This window comes from Ambystoma mexicanum, chromosome 5p, assembly GCF_040938575.1.
Source record: "Ambystoma mexicanum isolate Mex_15411 chromosome 5p, UKY_AmexF1_1, whole genome shotgun sequence".
Classification (NCBI taxonomy): Eukaryota; Metazoa; Chordata; class Amphibia; order Caudata; family Ambystomatidae; genus Ambystoma; species Ambystoma mexicanum.
In genome coordinates, this window is record NC_090930.1 from 1,146,279,267 (window position 1) to 1,146,303,137 (window position 23,871).

The following is a 23,871-nucleotide window of genomic DNA, read 5'->3' on the forward strand; positions in this document are numbered from 1 at the left end:
GCAAATATTAGTACAGTCCAACTGGTGTGGAACTACACAAAACAACCCACATTTTAATATAGGCCTGTACTACATAAGTTGGTAGTGTGACTGAGCAGCCAGGCTTATCTTAAGAGGGGTAATGAGCTGTACAATAAAGTCAGTAAATGCAGGTATCCAATTAAACACATAGTTATAGAATATTTATACACAGATATTTAAAAGCACTCTTTAAATAGTAATAGCATTAATCCCAAGTTAGGATTCAAATCAAAAAAGTGAACAATAAAGCAGGTGAGTAATTGATTCATATGTTGATCATTTTCCAGCACTAAGGATGACGTCATTTGCCGCTCTGGTTTTGGCACCTTTTTCTCAGCAGTTATCAAGAGCTACAAAGTCCTCTTTTTAGGGGCTGTGTCGGTGAGGACTGTTAAACACAAAATCAGAAATATCCCACAGACCAGCTTCCTATCCCTTCTGCTTAAAGTGAGCGTTTCAGATGCATATGAACTTAGTCATGTTCACCCCTTAACCAAAAAAAGGCGAATCACTATGTATTTACCAAAAATATACATATTTTAATATTTATCAAAAAACATCAGTTTGCAATATATTTCTATAAAATCAACATCATGACCAGAAGTCATTCTAAAAATCACATCTATACATATACATTTCACACATATGGCAAAGAAGCTGGCGCGTCGTAGGAGTGAGACACTGGAGGCATGAACAGCACTCACTAGGTGAGTGGGAAGCCCTGTTACAAAATCGGAAGTTGCATAATCGATTTCAAAGGGGGAAATATCTCACGCGCACAACGTTTGGAAGATCGTCATGTTGAAAGATTCTAGCCGAACCGAACGGGCAGAGGTGGAACACACGTGTTCTCCGACTTTGGCGACCGGGAAGCAGTGACATGAGGCGTCCATAAGACGGAGTGCCAAAAAGAGGGTGAAACCAAAAGCAATCAGAACATCGGAAGAACCCCACTTTGGGAGTTCAGAGTTGAGCTATTCTGACAATAGTGAAGGCAACAGAACTAGAAGAGATAGCGGGACGCGTGCAGCACCTGAGGGACGACAGAATATTGAGAATATGGCTACTATTGCGTGAGGAGACATGTGAAAATGAGAATATATAACAAAGATTAAGTGCCCTGAAGACAGCACCAACAGGATATGCAATGTGGATTTATTTCTGTGTTTATTGTTTAGATTGAGATTCATGTTGGTTCTAGAAACACATTCTGTAAGTGTTGGCACAGCCTCTTGCCCACATGAACTAAGAAGGGCAGTATTAACAACAGTGGTGGTAGAGATATCGATAAACTCCCCATGTAGGCATAGAAGGTTTGAAGTGTCAGCTTCTTTGCCATATGTGTGAAATGTATATGTATAGATGTGATTTTTAGAATGACTTCTGATCATGTTGATTTTATAGAAATATATTGCAAACTGATGTTTTTTGATAAATATTTAAATATGTATATTTTTGGTAAATACATGGTGATTCGCCCTTTTTTGGTTAAGGGGTGAACATGGTTCATATGCATCTAAAACACTCACTCTTAGCAGAAGGGATAGGAAGCTGGTCTGTGGGATATTGTAGATTTTACCTTTTTCTCAGCACCAAACAGCAGCTCTGGTTAGAAGTTCCTTGATCCCTCGGTCCTGGGACTGGTGATAGGACACTGGACGCCCAGAAAGTTTTGGCCGGATTCGTACTTCGGAGGACAACGCACTCACATATGGTCAAGGAAACCCCAGGTATTGGGATTCTGCAGTCTTGGAAAGTCACAGCAAGTCAGGAGCTGCACCAAAATAAAGTTGGTCTTGAGGCTAGTTGGTACCACCAGCCCAAGGGAGTAAGTTTTACCGTATGGGTCTTCCCAGTCTATTAAAAAAAACTTGGTCAGCAGAGCTGCGGGGCTTCACCAGGCACTTCACGGTCCAGGACGCTGCTGCTGGCGTTTCTTCAAGTCTTCGGATGCTGTCCTCCTGTGGTCGACAACATATAGTCCCAAAAACCTCACTTTTTATGCCAGTTACCATTCATTCACAGCGCTAGGCTGTCAATCATCCAGCATGGTGGCTGTCCTCCAGGACAGCCAGCTAGCCAATTGGAATTTTTTTCACACAGGCACATCTAGAGACAAAGGACAGGGATGTTTCAGGACCCCTCCTCTCATTTCCTGCCTTTCCAGACACACTGGAGCCTGGGCAGCCTTCAGGGCTGAAGCCCGCCAAAGGCAAAACACAAAGGACAAACCCGATTCAAACACTAAAAGGCCAGAAGAAAAACGAACAAGAAATGCCGAAAAAACAAGACCAGGACCTTTTTGGGAAAATTGTCACCCTTTGGTGCTGTACTGCAGCCGAGTTATCAGCCTGCAGAAACATGGCACAGGGTAGTAAAAAATAATCCACCCCAACCAGTCATTCAAGTGAGTTAGTGTTACAAAATTTTACATGAAGAATGGTTTAAAGGAGTTACTATGTAACCCCTCCCTCCACCCCCAGCAATCTACATAGGGCAAGTAAGGCACGGGTCTTACTATTCTTGGGAAGAGTAGTTCACCCAAGAAAATGTAGTTAAACATTGAGAAGTCCAAGGGACTCTCAGTGCACTGCACAAAAGGTGCTGTGTCAATGCAAAAAGCAGATGCCGGTGGCATTATACTCCAGCTCGCCTGCGTAGGATATACCCAGAGACAACGGTAATTTGCTGGAGAGGATGTAAGCAGGAAGGGCACAGCGGAACATATTTGGTGGAGGTGCCCAAAAATAATTCCGTTCTGGAAGGAAGTCAGTCAAGCACAAGAACAGGTGTTCGTACCAGGGGGTAACACCTCCGGAATGGACATTACTAGGCCTCCGACCTGAAGGAATGTCAGAAGAGCGAGAGGCAGAGAAAGAGCACGTGTGATACCAACCATAGCTGGAATGACAATTATTGCCCAAAGGTGGAAAAGCTCAATCACACAGACGTTACAAGACTGGCTTTGTCAAGTGTGGGAGATTGTGGCAATGGAATGGGCTACATACGCTATGAACAATGCATTGCAGAAATGTGCAGGCGAATGGGGGGGATTTTTTAACCTTTCTCAGAGATGATTTTAGGATTGGATGGCGCCCGCAACGCTTAAAACTTAGATCTGCAGTGACCCCCCCCCCCGAAGAGACATAATGAGGCTAATGTTAAAGGACATTTGTACCGTGCACTATCACCACCGAAGTGGTGGCGAAAGGAATGCAGCAGAAAACCTGAGGCGGCACCGAGGGGAGTGGAGGGAGTAGTTATGTGGATTGTTATGTCTGTTGCAAAAATTAATAAAGAGTAAAAAAAAAAAGCAGATGCCTATGGAGTTTACCAGACTCCATAAAACAGTAACAAACAAAATCCTAGTCAGAAAAACGAGAGAAAATAGTCCCACTCACCCAAGAGTTACAATTAAAAAGCCCTGTGACCAGCAAAAGAGCTTGGGGTCTCCAAGGTTAGAGGGGAATTGGCACAGAAATTTAAATTCTCCCCAACACTCCTTTCTATAGGGAAACTGACTAAATCTCCAGACTATCAGTACTGAAAATATTTTGTTTCTCTTATGCAATTCCTATATCTATTATATTGCGCGCAGCACCTTACAGTGTAGTGCAATGGGGATACTTTGCATAACCCCAACTTTTGTTCTCATCAGCATTTGGTTACTTTTTATACGTGCTTAAGACAAGCTGCTGGCAGCAGTGGCATTTTTACCGGTTTATTTAATTTCACTCATGCACCTGGTTTACCGCAAATTGCTACTAAAGGTGGCTAGCAGCCAAAAATGGCCATGTCGCACGGTTTTGTGTGTGATCTTTGGCCATATTGTAGTTTCGCCTTCTACCTGCCCTCAAGTTAGGAAATCCAATATAAGGTCATGCACTTGACTGGGAAAGTTGCTTTTGCAGACTAGTGAACCCTTGCGTGAGAGAAGTAGAGTGGGTTGGGGCTGGCCGGTTCCAGTTCACACCCCTTAGTGCCAGAGTCTTTTGCTGGGCAGATGTGAAACTAGTAGTTGTCGCTGACTAGCCAACTGGCTGTTGGAATGTGGCAGATCCTGCCCATTTATTTATGGAATATGTCTAAGGCACCTATACAGCAAATGGCGTTTCAAGGCGCCACAAGACAAGGAAAGGGGGATGGGGGCAGGGGAAATAACGGTCCCACTAGGCCTTCTGACATTCGATTGTTCAAGTGCATTAACGAGAAGTGCAGGGGGGGTAGAAGGGGGAGGAACTGCATACAATGCAGGGGGCTTGGGGCGTCCGAGGGGGTTAGGCAGTGCTGAGTGGGGTCCTGTGTTTGTAACCACCGTCTAAGTGCGACAATGAGGTGGACTTCAGAGGGATGCACCACCCACCAGGCTAGTCTGCGAAGGAGGCCCAGAGGGGGAGTGCTGGTATGGACTGGTCAAGAAGGGCGGGGTAACCTGTATGACTCATAAGGGACAAGGCCACCAGTCGCGACAGATTGGGACACTAGAAATAGAGGTCGAAAGGGAAGAAAGTAGAGAAAAGCAGGGTCTTGAGAAGTTTCCAGAATGTAAGGGGGTCCGGCTCATGTCAGAAGGGAGGCCATTCCAGAGTGAGGCACCTGTCTAAGATCAATCTGCTCCCCCCTACTCCCCCAGCCCCCCACTCTGCTTGGAAAAACGTCTGATCTGCCGAGAGCTTGAGCTAGAGGACCGAAGGGCTCTAGCAGGGAGGTGTTTAGGGGTGTCCCAGGCCTCAGAAGGCCTAGTTTATGATGCAGAGCGTCTTGAATGGTATTCCCAGTGGCTAAAGTTTAGGGCTAGAGAGATGCGGCCGCGCTGCTTGAGAGCAAGGATAAGTCCAACAGTCCTCTTCTGGATTAGTTGAAGGGGGGCGATGGGAGGAAAAAGGCAGATTGAGGAAGGGGCTGTTGCAGTAGTCCAGTCTAGAGAGGGCCAGAGCTCTGGAGACATTGCGTTTCTGGGGGAATGTGAGGAAGGGGAGAATGCCTCAGAGAAGATGAAGCTTGAAGTGGGCCTTCTTAGCAGATGACACTGTTTTTGGCCTCACAGGATGGAGAGGGCCGAAGGAGGGCAGCCAGAGAGGGATGGGAAACAGGGAGTAGGGATATTCAGTCTTACTGTCATTAAAACAGATCATTAGCCGTCCACCATGCCTGAGTGGCAGTCAGACAACAGGGAATGAGAGCGGAAGGAGAGCTGTGTCTGCATAACACTGGAAGTGAGGAGAGAAGGAGATCAAGTGGGCCAGAGGGGAAAAGTATATGTTGAAGAGCCACGGCAATCGGATAGAGCCCTGAGGAATGCTGCAATTAGAGTGTGTCACGCACTCACGGCTCCGTTCAAGTACGCCAGTCATACACCCCTCATCCTCACACAGCTCTCGCACACGCTCTCATGTCCGGGGGGGTGTCACGTGAGCAGGCTCATCTCTGGGGTCGGAAGCACCAAACAACCAGGTACAATAGGAGCTTTCCATACCTCCACTGGCGGCTTCCATGGCGCTTACGGGACAGCAACTACAGACAAACGCCTCGGCATTCGTCAACACAGTTCCAGCGTGCACTTCCTGGTCCCGGGTCACGTGACACGCTCACCGGTCCCGCTCGCGGATCAGCTGACACAGGGACACAGGATTTAAACGCTGGACTCCCGCGAAACAGCGCTTCACAGCTGTTCGCACCGGAGGACTCTGTTCAGCTATTCTGCTTCTTGGATTCACGGCTTTTGACACGGATTTCGACTCTGGACCTTGCTCTGCTCTTCTGCCCCTCCTGACTACTTGTTTGCTTTGGAACGTTATTCGGAATTGCCTTTGGATTGCCCCTTACGGATTTTGTGTCTCGGATCTGGCTTCTCGCCATTCCAGCTTGCGCATATATCTCTGCAGGTTGGTTGGGTGGACCCTCGCACGACATTGGTCTTGATACTACTGGGAGGCCAGCTCACTTGATCACCCCCCTCTCCACGAAGTACCCCAGCATAGGTATACGGCATACCAACTCTCCACATAGGTAAGACTCTGCCTTCTGTTTTCATCAGTGTGTTTTATTGTGCTCGCTTGGTAACTAATCAGACCTTTTTCTACAGCTGTCTGGGGTCAGCAGTTTCGTGGTATCAGACCGGCGAGGGAAACCCACCTGTGGCCCCAATAACCGCAGAGGGAGTGCTTTTACTCTTCCTCTGTGGTGCTTGGGGACGGAGGTTCCATACTCTGCACGACAATCAAGAACAGAACAGAGTGAGATGGAGGAGAGGAAAGGACCCTGTTGCACCTAGCAAGGTCGATTAGATAGGAAGGCAGTCAGCCAATAAGTGCCAGGGCCATGATGCCAGGGGTATCATGGAGCCATTGAGGACGGAATAATTGACCGTGTCAAAGGCAGAGGAAATATCAAGGCGAATTAGAACAGAAGTGTTAGTTAAGGAGAATGCTCAGAAAGGTGCCAATCCCTTTCTACCTTAGAGACCCCCCCCAGCTCTTTTTGCTGGACTTTTAATATGAGAGAGCACAAGAGAGAGAGCACAAGAGAGAGAGCACAAGAGAGAGAGCACAAGAGAGAGAGCACAAGAGAGAGCACAGCACAAGAGAGAGCACAGCACAAGAGAGAGCACAGCACAAGAGAGCACAGCACAAGAGAGCACAGCACAAGAGAGAGCACAGCACAAGAGAGAGCACAGCACAAGAGAGAGCACAGCACAAGAGAGAGCACAGCACAAGAGAGAGCACAGCACAAGAGAGAGCACAGCACAAGAGAGAGCACAGCACAAGAGAGAGCACAGCACAAGAGAGAGCACAGCACAAGAGAGAGCACAGCACAAGAGAGAGCACAGCACAAGAGAGAGCACAGCACAAGAGAGAGCACAGCACAAGAGAGAGCACAGCACAAGAGAGAGCACAGCACAAGAGAGAGCACAGCACAAGAGAGAGCACAGCACAAGAGAGAGCACAGCACAAGAGAGAGCACAGCACAAGAGAGAGCACAGCACAAGAGAGAGCACAGCACAAGAGAGAGCACAGCACAAGAGAGAGCACAGCACAAGAGAGAGCACAGCACAAGAGAGAGCACAGCACAAGAGAGAGCACAAGAGAAAGATTTTTCCCACTCATGTATTTTTCTGTGATTTGGACTCTTCGGACTTTGGAGTCTGCAAACTCCATAGGCATCTTTACATTGGGACAGCACCTTCAGTGCAGTGGCACAGGGACGTCTAAGATTTCCCAAAGGTTTAAATACCTTCTCTTGGTGAAACTATTGTTTCCAAGAGCAGTGAAGTGAAATGGACTACTTACATTTTTGTAACTTTCTAGACCCAGCACACATCTTACAATAGGGTGCTGGAGGGGTTACTTAGTATCCCCTTGGTCCAGTTTTTCATGTAACATTTTTTATCTTACCCTTTCTACAATTAATGGCTGGTGGCGGTGGTTTACTTTTTCCTACCATTGCGTTTCTACCGCCAGCTGCAATTGCAACTGCAGTAGAGCACCCATGGGTGCCCATTAGGTCAAAATGGCCCCGTCTTTTTTCACCATTTCTTGTTAGAAAGGCCCTTCTTGAGATTTACTATGCACGCCAAACCAAGTTTGGTCCCTTTGTCAGTTTTGTCTTTGGAGGGATTCACTGGTGAAGCCCGCCTCTGGCTCCAGACTGTCTGGCATGACAGGAAGCGAGGAAGGTGCCCTGAAACTGATTAGTCTCCTTGGTTACAGGAATGCACCCAAAGGTGATTGACTGGAGAGCTGTCCTCGGTGGAAAACCACCCTGCTGTGTGATTGACAGCTAGGCTACGAATTAATGGGAAAAACTGCATAAAGAAGCAAGGCTTTTTGCTTGGAAGGCAGAGACGACCACTGGACGAAGGAATCCGAAGAAGAACTTGGAAGAGACGCCTACTGCAACTCCTGGACAGTTTGCCCGGTGAAGCCCTGCTGCAGTGCTGATGCTTCGAATTCGCCTCTACTAGAGAAGACCTGCAAAGGACGACTTCTCCCCTTAGGTTGGTACGACCAATCGACCCCAAGACGAGCTCATCTGGAAATCCTCTCAGAGCTGGCTGTACTTTCCTTTCTACTGCAGGAACCAATTGCCAGGGAGAGGGACACCAGAATCGAGCAAGTGTCTAAGTCAGACCCGAGCTCAAGGAAGATCCGCTGGACTCCCATGAAGCAGGACTGACCAAGCCTGAGTCACCTCAACAGAGTGCTGGACCCCAGATGCAAGGAAAGTCCATAGTGGTATCGGAGAACTGCAGTGGTGCTATTTGCAAGAGTCGGGAGGAGCTGAAACCGTAAAGTGTTGCTGATTTGACGTTTGCCCGTTGCTGCAGCCAAGCTTCCATTCCTAGTGCAGGAGTCCCCAGACGTCCTCACTTGTCCCCACGTCTGAGGCCCAGAAACAGTATCTGAAGACCTAAACAGGAACAGAAGCCAGCTGGAAGCAGTGGTACTGTAACATTAAGAGGGCTTGCCTCTTGTCGTGAAGCCATGCTAGATCTCAGTTGAGACTTGCCTTGGTTGCATTTGCAGAGTTGCTTGCAGCTTTGCCCCTCACAAGCCTCCCAGCGTGTGGCCCTACAGCGATATCATTTATATACAAAAACGTCTGCAACATTGTGCAAGACTTTTTACCTACCAGAAGTGCTTCAGCTCACCTAGACTTTTGTTCAACTAACATTGGCTGTCCTGGCTCCCTGAAAGACTCCTTACCTCAGACTTTGTGCTATGCCTTTCCCCCCCATTAAAGGGTCAATTTGGGGTTCAAAAAGTAACCTGCGTAAGAATATTTGTTAACCATTGTTTAATTCCCTCATCTTATTTTAACACAACCTCAGTATTGCTCTAAATATACCAGCGATATATTAATGTCCTAGTTATTTAAGTCACCCAAGGGTGTAGGATAAGCCTGGCTGCTCAGTCAAACTACCAACTTGTGTAGTATATGCTTATACCAAAGGTTGGGTTAGCTATTGCCAGGAGGTCAAAGCTGGTGCAGTATCCCCCAGGGTACTGCATACAATCGTGCCTAAATGGAAGGAGAGTTGGAATCAAGATTGGAGAGCAGATCTTCACAGGTGTTCAGGAGAGCGGTTTTCATGCCTCTGGGTGCTCTGAAGCCAGATTGATGGTCACAGAGCAGCCAACAGATTCAGTGTGGTGGATCAATTGTGAGATTTGCTTCCTGCTTTAATTCTGGATAAGGAGGACCTCTGCTGCAACCATTCTACATTGGAGCCAATATTCCTGCGAAAAAGAGCAGACTGCTGACAGAGGACAACTTCTCCAGTGGACCAGGATCCTCTCTAGTCATTAACCCAATGGTCAGTACTTGGACCCTTGGACTAGCAGGACACTAGTCTCGATGCCTATTCAAGGTTGCATGCCCCAAGAAACTTTGGAAGAGTCCTTGGACTGCCCAGCTCCTTCGTAGGCTACTTCACAGCAGCCTTCACGCGTTAAGCCTCAGAACTTGTGTGGTCCTAGCATCAAATGAGGCTGAGGTGCAGCTGCTTCTTTGAACACGCTTGAAAGATCACCCCATCACCGACTGCAAGTGGTGACCGTTGCAGGAATCTCCATCCTGTGAAGGGTCCTGGGGGCTACAATCCGCAAGTCTTGTATTATTCATTGTGTTGGTATTGCATCTTGAAGTTGGACTGGACCAGAAGCACTCGAACCTGCAACCCGTGATCCTCAGTGAAACTAAGGAAGAAAGATAGTGTACCCGATCCACTGTGTGACCTAGGACAATCTATGAGGGGCGGGGATGGAAACTGTTCCTGCCCACCACCCGGTCCTTCATAGGGCGACATTGGTTGCAAAGCCCTTTGTCCCCCCAACTCACTATGCTTAACTATGGTCAGCGAACCTGAGCCAAGTAGCCTACCCTGGGAATGGGATAGAGGAGTACTTACCAGTCTTTGGACAAATACTTATTAAACTTTGAAATAGTTTGCAACCATTTTAAATCACCACCAGAAGCCCATTGCATCCTCTGAGAATACCTTCCTTGGAGAAACATGTAACCGTCCGTCACTGGGTTCTCCTCTCCGGCTTGACAGCAAGGTTTTTTTTCTTGAATTGGTCAGGACTAGACCTGCATTGCCTCTCTGCACAGTGGTAGTGATCCAACGCCTCCTCTTGTGGAGGTAGTACATGGCCACTGTGTTGTCCGTCATGCTTTCTCCATTCAGAGGGCAGAAAGGCCTTTGGTGCTAGTCTGATTGCCCTCAGCTCCAAAAGATTGATGTGTAGTTTGGACTCCGATGGAGACCAACAACAGTCGATTGTCAGATCGTGGACTCGCCACCTCTTGAGTGAGGCGTCCATCACTACTGTCATCTCCGACCAGGTTTACCAAAAAGGTTCTACCTTAAGAATGTTTTCCTCGCAGGCCTACCACGGAAGATCCTGCGCAACTACTCAGAACCTGAAGAAGGTCCGACATCTTGCCTGATAATTGAGACAGAGTCCTGAGAGCCCATTGGAAGGATCTCATACTCAGGCGAGCCCGTAGCACCAGGAAAATGCAGGATGCCATGAGGCAGAGTAACATCAAAAAGTCTAAGGATGGAAGACACTGTGCACTCTGAAATTTGGTGACCGCCTGCAGACCATGCTGAACCCTCACATCGGGTGGCGATGCCTTTCCCCCCCAAGGATGCATCCATGACCACTCCGATGAACTGGAGTCTTTGTGATGGTATCATGTGGGACCTCTTGTAATTGAGGGAGAAGCCCAGTCTCTGGAGAGAATGACCGGTAATGCAGAGATGTTCCAGAGCCTGTTTGGGAGAATCAGACAATCGAGCAAGTAGGGGTAGAAGTGAATCCCCCACTCCCGAGACTCGCTGCCACCACCATCAGCTTGGTGAAAACTCTCTTGCAGAGGTCAGCACAAATGGCAGAACTCTAAAGCGATAGTGAGAACCGCCAATGGCGAACCTCAGGTACTCTGTGCTTATGATAGATAGGCACATGATGGTAAGCTTCCTGAAGGTCTAATGACAATCCAATCCTGGAGCTGAAAGGCCCAAAGGATCTGATAAAGTGTGACCATCTTGAACTTGTGCTTCTTGAGGTACTTGTCAAGCATCCCAAGTCAGGTCTCAATCCTCCATCCTTCTTTGGGATTAGGTAATAGGGAGCATACCACCCTTTGTTCCTCTCCATCACAGGTACTGGTTCTATAGCATCTTTCTCTAGCAGGCTCAAAATGTCCTAGGTAACCGATCTGGAACTTTGAATTAGTGGGTACCCGATGGATTGTCTGGAGGCCTTTTTAGAAAGGGGAGGCAGTAACCCTGGGCTACTGTTTCACTTGTGTATAGGCACGTTATAAATGCCATATCATATCAACCCCCACGCATCTGACATAATACCCCCGCCATCTTGCAGATGCGAGTGCCCGAACAGGGTCTTGTGGGATGCAGACTCGAGGCCTTAAGAGGTTTTGAGGCGGCTGTTCAGCGGTGGAGGGTAAAGTAGCCAACGCTTGGGCAGACTGCACATCACTTTTGTTCGCCATGAGGGAATCTTCTTTGGCCCCTTTGTTAGAAAGTCCTCTTGCTCTTTCAACTGAGGAATAGAAGCGTAGGGACTTACCCCTCCAAGATGATCCACTGGGATGAGATGGTTATGGCCATCTGATGGCGGCACCAATGGATTTGGCTGCCGCCTTGGAGGTCTGCAGCTTCTCTGGGGTTTCATCAGCTATGCTGACAGAGTGCCATCATAGGACATGTGGAGTCTGGATCGCACGTCCGGGCAAAACTTGAATTAGTCAAGCACACAAACCTGTGCATTACCGTGCTTGCCGCCATGGCTCTGCTGATGCCATCAGCCCAGTCCTGATTGTAGAGACTCAAAGACTCCTTACTGTCGCTTACAATATTAAGGAAGTTGTTACTCTTACCCTTTGGAAATATGGTTAGCCGCTATAGTTCCGAAGTTCCAGAGGGTGAATGTACATTTTGCTATTGCGCAAATGGCCTTTGCAGACTTGTGAGCCATGCTCCGGCAGAAAATATCTTCCTAGTTTAAGTGTCGAAATGTTTATCCCTGTCTGGTGGGATGGTTGGGTTAGCAGCCCGATTGGAACTAGGCCCTGCTGCCTGAACTACTAGGCTCTATGGTGTTGGATGCTTCGACAAAAAGCCTGGGTCGCTACTTGGTCTGTACTTTTCTGTGAGTTTCTTATTCGCCACTGGACTTGATTCAGGAACCTCCTAATTTGATAGAACACTTAAAATGCAACATGAAATTGGAGAATGGGATCCTTCTGTGGACCTTTACAGAGAATGTCTGTCAGGTCGTCCTGCTCAAATGGTGGAGCAGATCAGCCCCATCTCAGACAACACTGGTCATGAGGTGCCTATAAGAAGCATCTGCATGGTCTGCCGGGTCTGGCTTGCCAGGTGATGTGCTTACACCACTAACAAATTGAAGGTTTTCATAAATCCGTTAACTGAGGCTTTCTGGGGCATTAGGTGTGCCAAACTCCAACCCAAGTGGCAGAACAGATAGACATGAAGAAAATCCTTCTTTGGCAAAAGCTTGTAGGATTTTTCAATTCGTTTAGAAATTGTCAAAAGCTTATTGGGCAAAGGCAACTATGGCCTTGACCCTGATGGCGTTGACAGTCTTCATGCTAATGGCGCCGCAGTTTGACCATTTCTTTGACGATTTTGGCATCTGAGGGCTTGACCCTCGACTCGATTGGGTCAGGCGATTTTTCGTGTCGAGAGCTCAGGGTCTCCTGCCTACATCCCGGGCTCGAAGGCGTGCAAGATTTAGCCTTAGCACTTTTCAGCACTTGTCAGCACGAGAGGAGCATGGCCTCTTCCTTGCTCTCTCGAGGGGGTCCGGGCCTCCTCCTCGAAAATGTTAAGCATTTCCTGCCTGAATTCGACCCACTCGGCTGGAGTGGAGAATTTGGTTGGGCAGGTTCTCTCCGGAAAGGAATCAGAAGACAAGTAACTTTTCTTCGAAGACTAGGAATGGTGCGACCCGCTCTTGGAGCTAGAACGCTTTTTCGACCTTTTCCTTCAAAGATCACCTCTCGACTAGTCAGATGAGACTTCAGAGCCATACCAGTCGGACTCCGTCTGTCGTCCTATGCTCCAAGGCTCCACAGACAATGAGAATCTGCAAGGGACATCTTGGCACTGCAGTCGTGAACCCAGTCTTCAGGGTTGATGGTGTCAAAGACAAGGCCCTTGTACTTTAGTATTGAAGTTTCTCTCAAAAAAACAAAGCACGTCAGAAATAGAACTGAAGCAAATGCATTATTTACCGTAATAGCATTTCTGATGGTTGTATATGCTTAGATGTACATGCTGTGCATAAAGTCCAACATCTAGTGGTAATCGCAGAGTATTGCATCTTGTCTTTTGAGGATCGAAAAGGGGACGTCGACATGGGTGTGCTTGTAATACTATCCCCAACGTGACATGTAGTGTACCCAAAATAGCTCACGCGTCAAGGTCCCTCTGGTGTTTTTTCTGCCTGAGGGAGCCTATGTTACCAACTCTCCACCGATGCTGTTCGAATTACCTACTTCATTTACCAAAAATGTTATGAACCCGGTGTTTTATCACGGCGCCAGATATCTCCCTTACAGGCCAGATCATTAAGCTCAAGCACCTTTTTTTGTTTACTTCTAACACTTTACTATATACAGACCTAAGAGCAGGCATCCGTTGTGTTGACTCAATTCATACCTTAACTACACCATATTTTATGCTGGCATATCGCAACCAGCAGCAGGTGGTTAGAAATGCTGCAAAGCATTAAATTAAAAAAATGTTTTAAAAGTTGTGAGATTGCCCTCATCCATCAGACTGCATGCGGTTCAGTCAGCGTATTGCTTTCAAGTCCTGTGCGTGTGTTTATATGATCTTGCCCCAGTTGACCTTAAATCTAAAATTCTCTTACACGCCAACAAGTATTCTAAGATCACTATGGAAACCTCTTTGGGTTATACCATCGTCCAAATATAAGACTAGAAAGGATAGACTATTTTCAAATCATAGGACAAAAATTGTGGAATTAACTTTCTTAGAAGACTTGACAAAATTGACCTTATATCTTCTGTAAAAAAATAAAAAAAATAAAAACCCTCTTCAAATTATTCCCAGTTCTTGGTCTGGATGGGAGTGTTTTTCATCCGTACCTAGATGCATGTTTCCCTACCCAGTTCCAATTGGGCTATGCTGCATCTAGAATTAGGCCTCGGTATCCCTGGCGGGACCATATCACTCAGGCATGTCTAGGGGCACCAACATTACTGTGGAAAATTGGTGCAGTAATTAGAACACACTCCTGAACATTCACAAGTCATAATAGATCTTATTTCAGCCAGCTATTAAACCTCCATCCACACCTGGAAACCTTGAAAGGCATCATTAGAAATTATGGAAAAAAAATAAGCTTTGAAACAACTTCATAGTAGTTGGTCCCAGAATCCCTGGTTTTTATCAGGCCAAATAAAATTCAAGCCCATCTCACATTACCCGCCTGCAACCAATGAAATTACGCTGCATCACCAGTCACCAAACAAATTACCTAAACAATGAAGGACCATGCATCAACCACATGACTAGAGCGTAAAGAAATTGCTGGGCGCTATTTGGGTACTTTTTGTAGGCCAGACGTTACATGTTAGCGCGACGACAGCTACTTTTGACTCCCTATGCCAACTGGTGAGATACAAGCATACCCATTTGGCATTAAATAGGTTTGGAAATGTGTATAATGTATCATTAGGACACCTCTTGCATACATTTAAAGCATAATGGGCAAAAATAAAAATCTAGTTCTGCAAAATTATATTTGTGGCCCACTATCCATTTGCTCCTTGTGATTCACAAGTTTACAGAAGGTCAAGACAGAGCATGAAGTTTTCCCCATTTGCTACAACTGCCACCAAACTCCACCCCTCAGCCACTAGCCCCCAATATAAATGGCCTCTTAGGCTGGTGTTGTATTGTAAAGTAAAAATTGAGAAGTTTTTTTTAAATGTGTTTACTATGCAGAAAAAAATACTGTTTCCCCATTTTAAAGACATGGGTCCCAATTTGAGCAATCTCAAATGGGGCATTTGTTCACATTTTACCAGTTTTACTGATGCCATGGTGCCCCCATCATGCTCCAGGATTACAGCTCTAAAAAGTGGTTTCACCAATCACGTGCCAATGTTCCCCTAGCAAAATAAGAGTACATACATTAAGTGAAGTATCCCAAGTAGATGGTAACCTCAATGGGACTGGTTAGCCAGACATGGCCAGCTGCAGGATCTACTTTTGCCCCCCCCTCCCCACAAGCCAACTGGTGCCAGGCAAACATACCCATGCAACACTGAATGTGAGCAAACGTTTTGCAAAGAGCTCTGGGGCACATCTAGAATCATTTTAGGTATAATGTATTCTAGAGAACCAGGTCCTAGCACTACATTACTTCACCTTGCGTCCCTCTCTCCCCACCCTCATGGACAACACATTTCCGTCATCCCCTCCATCCTCAATTTAGCACTTGCACCACAAGCATGTTCCTATGTTATTTTGTCTTGTTCCTGCCCCCTGTTTAGGTTTCCATCTTCCCCTGCAGCTGGTGTCACATTCTCTCACCCCATTGACACAGGTCCTCCACTCTTATCAATGTTACATGCACTGCTTTCCTGGCATTTGTATTAATAAAACTTTCCAAAACATTTTGAAATTAACTCAAATGTTAAACAGTAAGAATGTAATTGTATGCTCTAAAAAAAGAAAATATATGAACATGCTTCCCTACTAGAACAGTGAAAACAAGGCAGTGCAGAGAGCAAGGTCAGTGACACCCACCTGTACTGGTACATGCCAAGAAGGTCCTATGATGAGCAGGTGGTCTCCAGTTGAGATTTACTTTGCATAGCAGGAGATGTAGCATGTCGGTCTGCAGATTAAACCCAATTTATTTCACTGACAACAGTCCACACTAATTATGGAGAAGTGCGCAGTGGCGCACCAGGGGCCAGTCGCATGAAGTGAGGATTAAAAAGCAATATAGTGCAGGATACCTTGAAGAAAAGATTAGGGAGGAGGAAACTGGAGCATTTGACACATGGGGGTTTTACCCACAACTCAGAGCGAACAGCTTAGCAAGTGTGCAGGAAGCCCTGTAACAAACAAGCGAATCCATACCTTACCCATATCAAACAACCACACAATTGACTGTCAGCTAAGAGCATTAACGATCCACTTTACACACGCAGTTTTGCTGAGTACGCCTCAAAGATAAGTAACCCTGGGAACCCACGAACAGTACATAAATACAGGGAGGTTTAGCAACATGCCCCTCGACAAAAATAAAAACAATCATGGTAAAAATAGAAAAATAAAAAGGGTGGCATATTGGCTTAGATTCAGAAAGCAACATTTCTCTGGAGCTCTGAGGAAGCAAAGCTTGTTTAACAAACGCAGGCCATTGTACCAAGACTTAAAATTAGAAACGTATAAATTTAACATTACAGATTGGCACATGATTTCATATGCTGTAAATTCCAACGGGCTGAGGGTGTTCTAATGATAATACAGTATATGCTTGTATGCACAACCACTGTCCAACCCGAACTTTTATCTGAACTTAAAGCTTCACAAGCCGCAACGTTACCTTTTTGTTCTCTTGTACTCTTTCTTGTATGACCTTTCAACAAACGGGGATCTTCGGCTCTCACGGTGTCGATGCCTCTCCCTTCAAGGTTAAGACAAACATGTTGTAAAAATGTTATTTTCTAAATTGAACAAAACCGATTCTAAAGATACAAAATGCCCTCCTATGTAGAACAAAGAGTATGCCGTTCATGGCAGGTGACGTTGACAGCACCCAAATAATTCTAAGATTCAATCTTGATCCACATACTATCTTCAGTTTAGGATATTTTGTGTGTCTCAAACTGTCATAAAAAAATGTATTAAAAGAAATCTGTTATAATTAAGTTATTGAAAAGCATAAACAAATACATTCAAGTCTTACCTTCCTGAACCTTTCAATAACAGACCACTGCTTGCCTCCACAAGGTATCTCGTGCAATGTTCATCACACCTCAGACCGTAAAAATTCACATGACATTTTTCAAAACATGAGAAGGTAGAGGGCAATAGGAACCTGGTCTATCATCTAGACAACAGTAAATGCCAGAGCTTGTTTCACAGCTATCAATTAACAGCACAAGAACAGTGAGAAACATAGGGGATTGGAAAACAAGCAAACAGTATACCACAGCCACCAGAAGCAGTGCATGAGATGAAAATAACACTTCTGCATTGTAGGTGTACCTTATATGCCCAGTAGGAGCTACAGCCATACAGAAATGTCTTTCATGATCTAGAACCTACAGCACAGCATATGCTGCAGTCGAACGTTGAACTATTTACTGCTGCCAGCTCAAAGGATGGTTTTTGGACCATTCCATAAATAACTACTCAAAACAAGCATAAAAGACACTTAAAATACACAATCCATGGAAGAATGTTTGGGGAAGTGTTTAAGTACGTTACTGACTGCAATTGTTCCAAGGACCCGTCTGGCCAAACACAGCCATTTGTAACTAGCAGTTGAAAAGAGGATTGAAAATGGACAAAGGTTTCCCCATGTCGTTTATGGAAAGGGTGATGCCTGGCAAGCCAAGACTACCATTTTACTCTGCCTCCAAGCATTCGCTGTGATCTCAAAAACAGTTTAAATGGGCTTCAGATGCTGTGACGTAGTATAAAATATAGAAAAGCCATAAACGCAATGAAGTTATGAAATGGGTAAGTGATAGCACTGGGTTGTCTCCATATTTCGGGACCAAAGTGGTTTAATAAGGTGTGGAAGGTTCAGCTCACAACACAAGTTCTCAAGTGCAGTTTGGATAGCAATCAGACTAGGGCAAGCAAAACCGATAGTGGGGTGTTCTGGAGGTAAGAGTAATTGCTTCTGTTGAGCCTTGCTACCTCCTGTGGTTGTGTAATGTACTGCAATGTATTTGTTATTCACGAGCATGTGAATCCATGCCAGACCCCATGCTAGAGAAGGAAAAAGTTACTTAGCTATTGTTCTCCAGCATGGGTCTGGCATGGATTCACATGCTCAGGAACAACAAAGACATAGCAGTACATTACACAACCACGGGAGTTAGCAAGGCTCAGCAGAAGCAATTACTCAGGTTGGACAAGTAGCACTGCTTGGCCGACTCTGGACTTCTAGAACAGAAATGGAGAGTGCACACACGGTTTTATGATTCAGAAGTAACAAGTTTAAAGAAAGTTATTAACTTATGGGTGCAGGGGAGGAAAAGTGTCCCTGGCACAGGGATACCTAGATATACACAGAAAGAAAAGAGGATCCAAACGGGAACCCTCCCGTCCCTTGCACACTTAATATCAATTCAAAGAGGATTATGTTGTCAGCCCACATTCGAGAATAACAGAGGACAAGCAAAATTTAAATCAGAGTTAGTAATGCAGTCAATTCTTTGAGTGTAAAAAACAAGTGTACTTTTATTCCAAACGCAGAAGCCATACACGATTTAGTTCATTGAGGGCGGCTGACGCGTTTTGAGAAGTATCTTCTCTTCTTCATGAGCCAGAGATCATGTACAAGAACTGTGTATGGGTTTCTCGTAGGAGGATCAGTTAAAGGTTTCTGCTTTAACTTTTGCTGCAGTTTCCTTCCACATGCACAGTGTTTCCCTTTGTCTAGAAACTCACTGATATCTTTTCTTGCCTTTGTCTGCAGCGCAAGTCTCTCTGCTGCAGCTCACCCGCTGCTCAGTCACAGGAGTCTCTCCCACTACCCTTCAGACACTTCTGGGTGTTGGGAATCCCCCCGAGGCAGCAAACACATATGCAAATTTAAATAGAAACGGCTAGCTCTGTACCGCTTTCCGCAGTGCAACGTCTGCAGAAAGGAGCCACGACTCCTTCACCACTGGCAAGACAGAGCCCCAGCCCGACAGGGCTTACAATCTCGGCGCATTCATCTGTCTTTACTGGTCTGCCATAGCCTTCACAAACACCACGCCTTCTCTGCTGCTGGTTAGGTACAGCTGCTGCTACATCGCACAGATGTTCTGACACACTGCTCTCTTCAGTTTTACTCTCCTCTCTGGAATCCCTGTCTATGCAGTAGAATCTCATGAAGGTGTGTGGACCTCCACATACAAGACATGCAGGTGTCCAGCATGGGCACACTAGATAGGAACGCAGTCGTTGCAGCGATCGCTCTGGTGGAACGTGCTCTCGGACTGCTGAGCAGCGTTCGGTTTGCCAACCAATGACTGATGCAGCCGGAGAGCCACCTTGAAATGGAAGCCTTGGAAAAGGCCTTCCCATGGTTTACAGGACCAAAGTTCACAAATAGGAGATGTCTTCCGAAAACTGTGCGTGCCACGTAGAACCTCAGAGAACGACCATCCAGAGAGTGCAAGGCCCTTTCAGCCGGTGACTAAGGTGACGGGGAAAAAACACCATTAACACCAAAGGCTCGTTAAGTGGAATTCCGACAGAATCTTCGGCATGAAGTCGGAGTGCATTCGAAGCACCATCCTTGACGTGTGAAAAATCAGATATGGCTGTTTGCAGGACAGGGTCTGGATCTCACCCACCCTCCTGGCAGAGGTGATGGCCATGAGGAAAGCGGTCTTCCAGGAAAGGAACTTGGGAGGGGCCTGATGCAAAGGCTGGAAGGGGGCTCCCTTGAGCCTCGTCAGCACCCCCCTTTGAGTTCCCACGCCGGCGCAGGAGACCTGGTGTAGTGGGAGATGAGCGCCAGATGCACTCTCCCACTCCCCCTTCTTTCTCCCCCCCTTAACCCTCTTTTCCTCCTCCTCTTCACTCGCTTGCTCTACCCTGCCCCCCCCCCCCGCCCGCGTCCCCCTTTTCCCCCCATCCTCTTTGCTCTTCTGCTCATGTTGGGGCTGGGACGCTGAGCGAGGGGAGGGTTGTTTGAAAATATCACAATGTGTGGCAATGTGCCCGACTTCATTTTATGAACAAAATTAATTAAATATGTTTAAAAAAATTAGTTAAGAACACTTTTCAAAGGCCACTGATTAGTTTGTAGTTGCTTGCGGTTGCAATCGTTACAGCTTTCGACAGCAATGACAATTCCACCTTATTATCGGTAATAACACGCAACCGAAGAAATACAGCTAATACAATTACTATGCAAACTCATAAAATAGTGACTTTTAGGAAGGCAAATAGTTGGTTAGTGCAAGGCTTAAGGTCCTAGAGGCATTTTCTTCACACAGCAAGTCTTTTAATGTCCAAACGCAACCCTAGCTAAAGGCAGTTCAGAGAAGGCTCAAAGTCTTGACAAGCAGCAGAACAACGAAAACTCCTGTGGATATTTTCTAGTATGTAAGAGGATACAACCAACATTGGAGACCCTGTTAAAGGACTCGCTAAAGGGAAACAATCAGCAGCTTGGCTCAGAGGTAAACTTTAAGTTACTTACCCCCAGCATGGGTCTGGCATTGATTCACATTCTCATGAATATTCCCCGTCAGGGTGGGAATCCTCAGTAAAAGAAAAAAAAGTTAACTTTAAAACTGTATTTCTCATCTAAACCAATCACTATCCTCTGGGTCATACTGCCCCATCCAATGACAGTCCTCTCCCTAAGTTCCATCCCTGGTGGCCATCTTCAGATTTGGTGAGCACGTAAAGTGGCAGCATGAACCAAGAAGAGCCACAGAGGAAGGCAGGAGGGTTTGCATGTGAATCCATGCCAGACCCATACTGGAGAATAGTTACAGGTAAGTAACTTGTTCCTTCCCCAGCATGGGGTCTGGCATGGATTCACATGCTCATGAATAATGAGCACACAGCAGTACATATACACAACCATGGGAGGTGGCAAGGCTCAACAGAAGTAATACAACACTTGCCTCTGGAACAGTCTCCGCTCTAACCAACAGGTTCCTCCCTGGAATCCCAGTCGACGCAGGAGAACCTCATGAAGGTGTGCATGGACCTTCAAGTAGCAGCCCTGCAGATGTCGAGCAGGGGCACACCAGAGAGAAATGCTGATGTGGCTGCAATGGCTCTGGTGGAGTGTGAGCTCCGGTGGCCTGGCGGCAGCCTGCTAGCCAGTTGATTATGGTGTACGATGCAGCCAGAGAGCCACATGGAGATGGATGCCTTCAACAAGGCCTTTCTACGATTTACAGGTCCAAAGTTGACCAACAACTGAAGTCTTCCGAAAATCCTCTGTACGTGCCATGTAGAATTTCAAGGCACGAGCAACACCCAGCAAATGCAAGGCCCTATACGCCAGCGGATTTGAAAAGAAGACAGGCAACACTAAAGGTTCGTTGAGGTGGAATGCGGACATTACATTTTGCACAAAGGTGAGGTGTGTACGCAATACTATCTTTGAAGTGTGGAAAGACAAACAAGGCAACTTGCGAGACAAGGCCTAAACCACCCGACCCGCCTGGGCAAGGCAATAGCCACAACGAAAGCAGTCTTCCACGATGCATGAGCTTAGTTAGCACAACATAAAGCATAACCTCCAAACTCTAGGGCTGCAGGAGACATGCCCTCAGGTTCAGAGGCTCTGGGTCGTGATGCAGAATGCCGCCCCCCTCTGGCGAGGTGGTCTGGGGACAGCAGTAGCCCAATGGACGGGGGCCACTGACGGGTGTATTAAGGCCAGATACCAGATCTGCCTCAGCCACACCAAGGTGTCGAGTATCATCCTGCAGTGGCACGGATTGTTGATCACACCTAGTAGGAGTGGAAATGGGGGGTGGGGGAGTGTATAGTAACTGTCCCTCCCACTGGAAAGCGCCTCTCCCACGCTCCCCGATAAGGTAACCTGCTGGCAAACCTCTGGCACTTGGTGTTCGACGCCGTCGCGAACAGAACGATCTGGGGTCATCCCCATTTGTTGAACAGCATATCCACCTGGTCCTGAGGAAGCTCCCACTCATAGCAGGCCGACAACATGCCCAGAAGCAACTTGATGGATCGCACTGTCACCGCCTGGGAGGACGAGCGCTGGACCTTGCCTTGTATGTTTTTCACCCTCTCCACAGAGAGGGACGCCAAGCACGTCACTGTGTTGAGTCGTGCACCTAGTAATAGAGCGTCCCGAGATAGCTTTAAGCAAGACTGGAGAGTTTATAGAGAACCACAGCTCCATCAGCAGACGTCCGATCTTCGCTTAACAGGGAGTGCGAGTGGGCACGCACCAGCCAGTCGTCCAGCTAGGGCTATACGTGGATGCCCTGCAGAAGATGTGCCGCCACCAGGGCCAGGCACTTCCTAAACACCCCCAGGGCTGACTTCAGGCAGAAAGGCAGAGCCTTGAACTGGTAGTGCTGACCCTGAACTACAAATCCCAGGAACTTGTGTTTTTGTGAATAGGGATGTGGAAGTAGGCCTCCTCCAGGTATAAAGTCAGTAGCACTCCCTGCTCCAGCTGGCTGAGCATGTGCTGCAACATGACCATATGGAACTTTTGAGACGACGTAGATCCAGAAACTGCCTCTAACCACTTTCGTACTAGAAAGCATCTGGAATATACTGGAGACCTGGAGTCGCTGGAGAGACTGGCATGATTTCCCCTTTCTGTAACATGGACCGCACCTCCTGCAGAAGCTGCATCCCATGTAGTTCTTGCCGCTGAATTGGAGGGATGCAAGGACAACTGTGTTGGAACTCCCAGGTGTACATCTGTCCGAGAATGTCCAGCACCCGTCTGTACATGGAGATCTTTTCCCCATGTGCCGACGAAGTTCACCAGCATGCCTCCCACTCGGGTGCTTAAGTGGGGGATGGAGCCATGGCCGTTTGCGGGCTGCTTGCGGGCGGCGGCAGCAGCGCTGAACTCCACTGCCTTGCGAGTGCCCCCTGTACATTTCAGTGGAAGAGCACAAGGACTGCCTGTAAGGGTTACTATATATCTGGGCTCGTCACTAACCTCATCAAGACAAGTCAACGCTACTATCTCATCAGCTTCCTATAAAGCCAAGCTCATTAATGCCTGCAGACCATAACTTACACCAGACAGCTGCCTAACATTAGCTAGAGCCCTTATCCTTTCCAAACTGGATTATTGCAAGATGCTCTTGGCTGGCACTTCCAACTATAGTATAAAACTCCAAGTTGCCCAACACAACGCCCTTCAAGCAGCACTAAACATTCCCAGGAGAGAACACATCTCAGAAACAAGACACAAAGCTCATACGTTGCTGATTCAAGTCAGAATCATATTCAAAATACTGGCAACTACACACAAATGCCTCATCAATACGGCCTCTTAATACCTTACTAACCCTCTTGCCCCACACAAACTACGAAACATACACGCACTTCCAAAGCCTTCAGTTCCCAAATTCAAAAGATCTAAATCTGGTGGACGCAGCTTTCCAGTAAAAGCCACCAAAGAATGGAACGCTCTCCCCCGATCTGACCCATCACACCTATATTTCTGCAGAAACCAAAAAATGGCTCCTCACGTTCAAACGTTAGTATATCCTAGAAAACACCAGACTCTAAATATCTGCAAGACCTGTGAATACTGTATATTGTAAATTACATCATAATATATGCATCTGTCACATTGTCTGTAAATATCTGTCCAGCGCCCAAATACCTATGGGTTAGGCGCGCTTTACAAGTGTTAAATCAAATTTTAAAAAACTTGTAAGATCTTTCTGACCTCCTTCTGGAGGAGCCAAAGGACAAGGATCGTCACTGCTGCAAAGTTCCCAGGGAACATGCCGTCTCTGTTTCAGTCCACCTGCAAAGACTCGTCGAATGCCTATCCGAAGAGGTTTTCCACATCTAACAGCATATCCAGCACATTGGTCTTAACGTCA

At 46.8% G+C, this 23,871-nt stretch overlaps 1 protein-coding gene across 2 annotated transcripts in view; it reads right to left on the reverse strand.

The window, feature by feature from the left end:
• DROSHA (drosha ribonuclease III) overlaps nucleotides 1-23,871 on the reverse strand; it is a 1,388,683-nt gene that overhangs the window by 1,307,609 nt on the left and 57,203 nt on the right. For both annotated transcript variants that reach the window (XM_069613610.1, XM_069613611.1), the window contains exon 3: nucleotides 16,668-16,748. In XM_069613610.1, coding sequence (XP_069469711.1) covers nucleotides 16,668-16,748 — 81 coding nt within the window. The remainder of the gene's footprint in view (nucleotides 1-16,667; nucleotides 16,749-23,871) is intronic.